The sequence below is a fragment of the Papilio polytes genome, unplaced genomic scaffold (genome assembly GCF_000836215.1).
Source record: "Papilio polytes unplaced genomic scaffold, Ppol_1.0 DF823288.1, whole genome shotgun sequence".
Classification (NCBI taxonomy): Eukaryota; Metazoa; Arthropoda; class Insecta; order Lepidoptera; family Papilionidae; genus Papilio; species Papilio polytes.
Genome location: NW_013525916.1, coordinates 684,215 through 684,698, shown reverse-complemented (window position 1 = coordinate 684,698; position 484 = coordinate 684,215). Strand labels below are relative to the sequence as shown.

At 44.0% G+C, this 484-nt stretch overlaps 1 protein-coding gene across 1 annotated transcript in view; it reads right to left on the bottom strand.

The window, feature by feature from the left end:
• Positions 1 to 34: 34 nt before the first annotated feature.
• Positions 35 to 484, bottom strand: part of LOC106104952 (teneurin-2-like) — a 7,064-nt gene continuing 6,614 nt past the window's right edge. Inside the window, exon 11 of the mRNA XM_013285145.1 lies at positions 35 to 475. Within this exon, the coding sequence (XP_013140599.1) occupies positions 35 to 475 (441 nt within the window). The remainder of the gene's footprint in view (positions 476 to 484) is intronic.

The window sequence follows — 484 nt, the reverse complement described above, 5'->3', positions numbered from 1 at the left end:
ACGCGCTTGTTACCTTAACAAGTTAGATAGAAATTTAATTCGTTTTATGTTTAACCATAAAAGTGATCAATTGTGAACATTGTTTACCTTCATGGAAGTTGTATCTGTGATGTATATCCAAGTTCCATCCACCGACATCTGAGATACTCATATCGTGGCCGCTCAGCTTGGTGGTCTGCACGTTCCAGATGATATCCTTGCAGTCGCTGTACTGGTAGCCCACTTTGACCAGCGCCGTGGTGACCCCATACACTCGCTGCCTATATACATTCAGTCTGTTCCAAGGATAAGTGAACTTGATCACAGGATCTGCTTCGAACGTCTTCTCGAATAGTATTCCTTCAATAGTAATTCTCAAATGGATCAACGCTAATGTAGGTGGGACTTTCTCTGGTGTCAGTTGTAATTGTATAGTGGATAGGTAACCAGCGGCTCTTGAGCTGTGGTAGACGAGGTTTAAGCCAGTGCCGGGTATCTGGAGGCT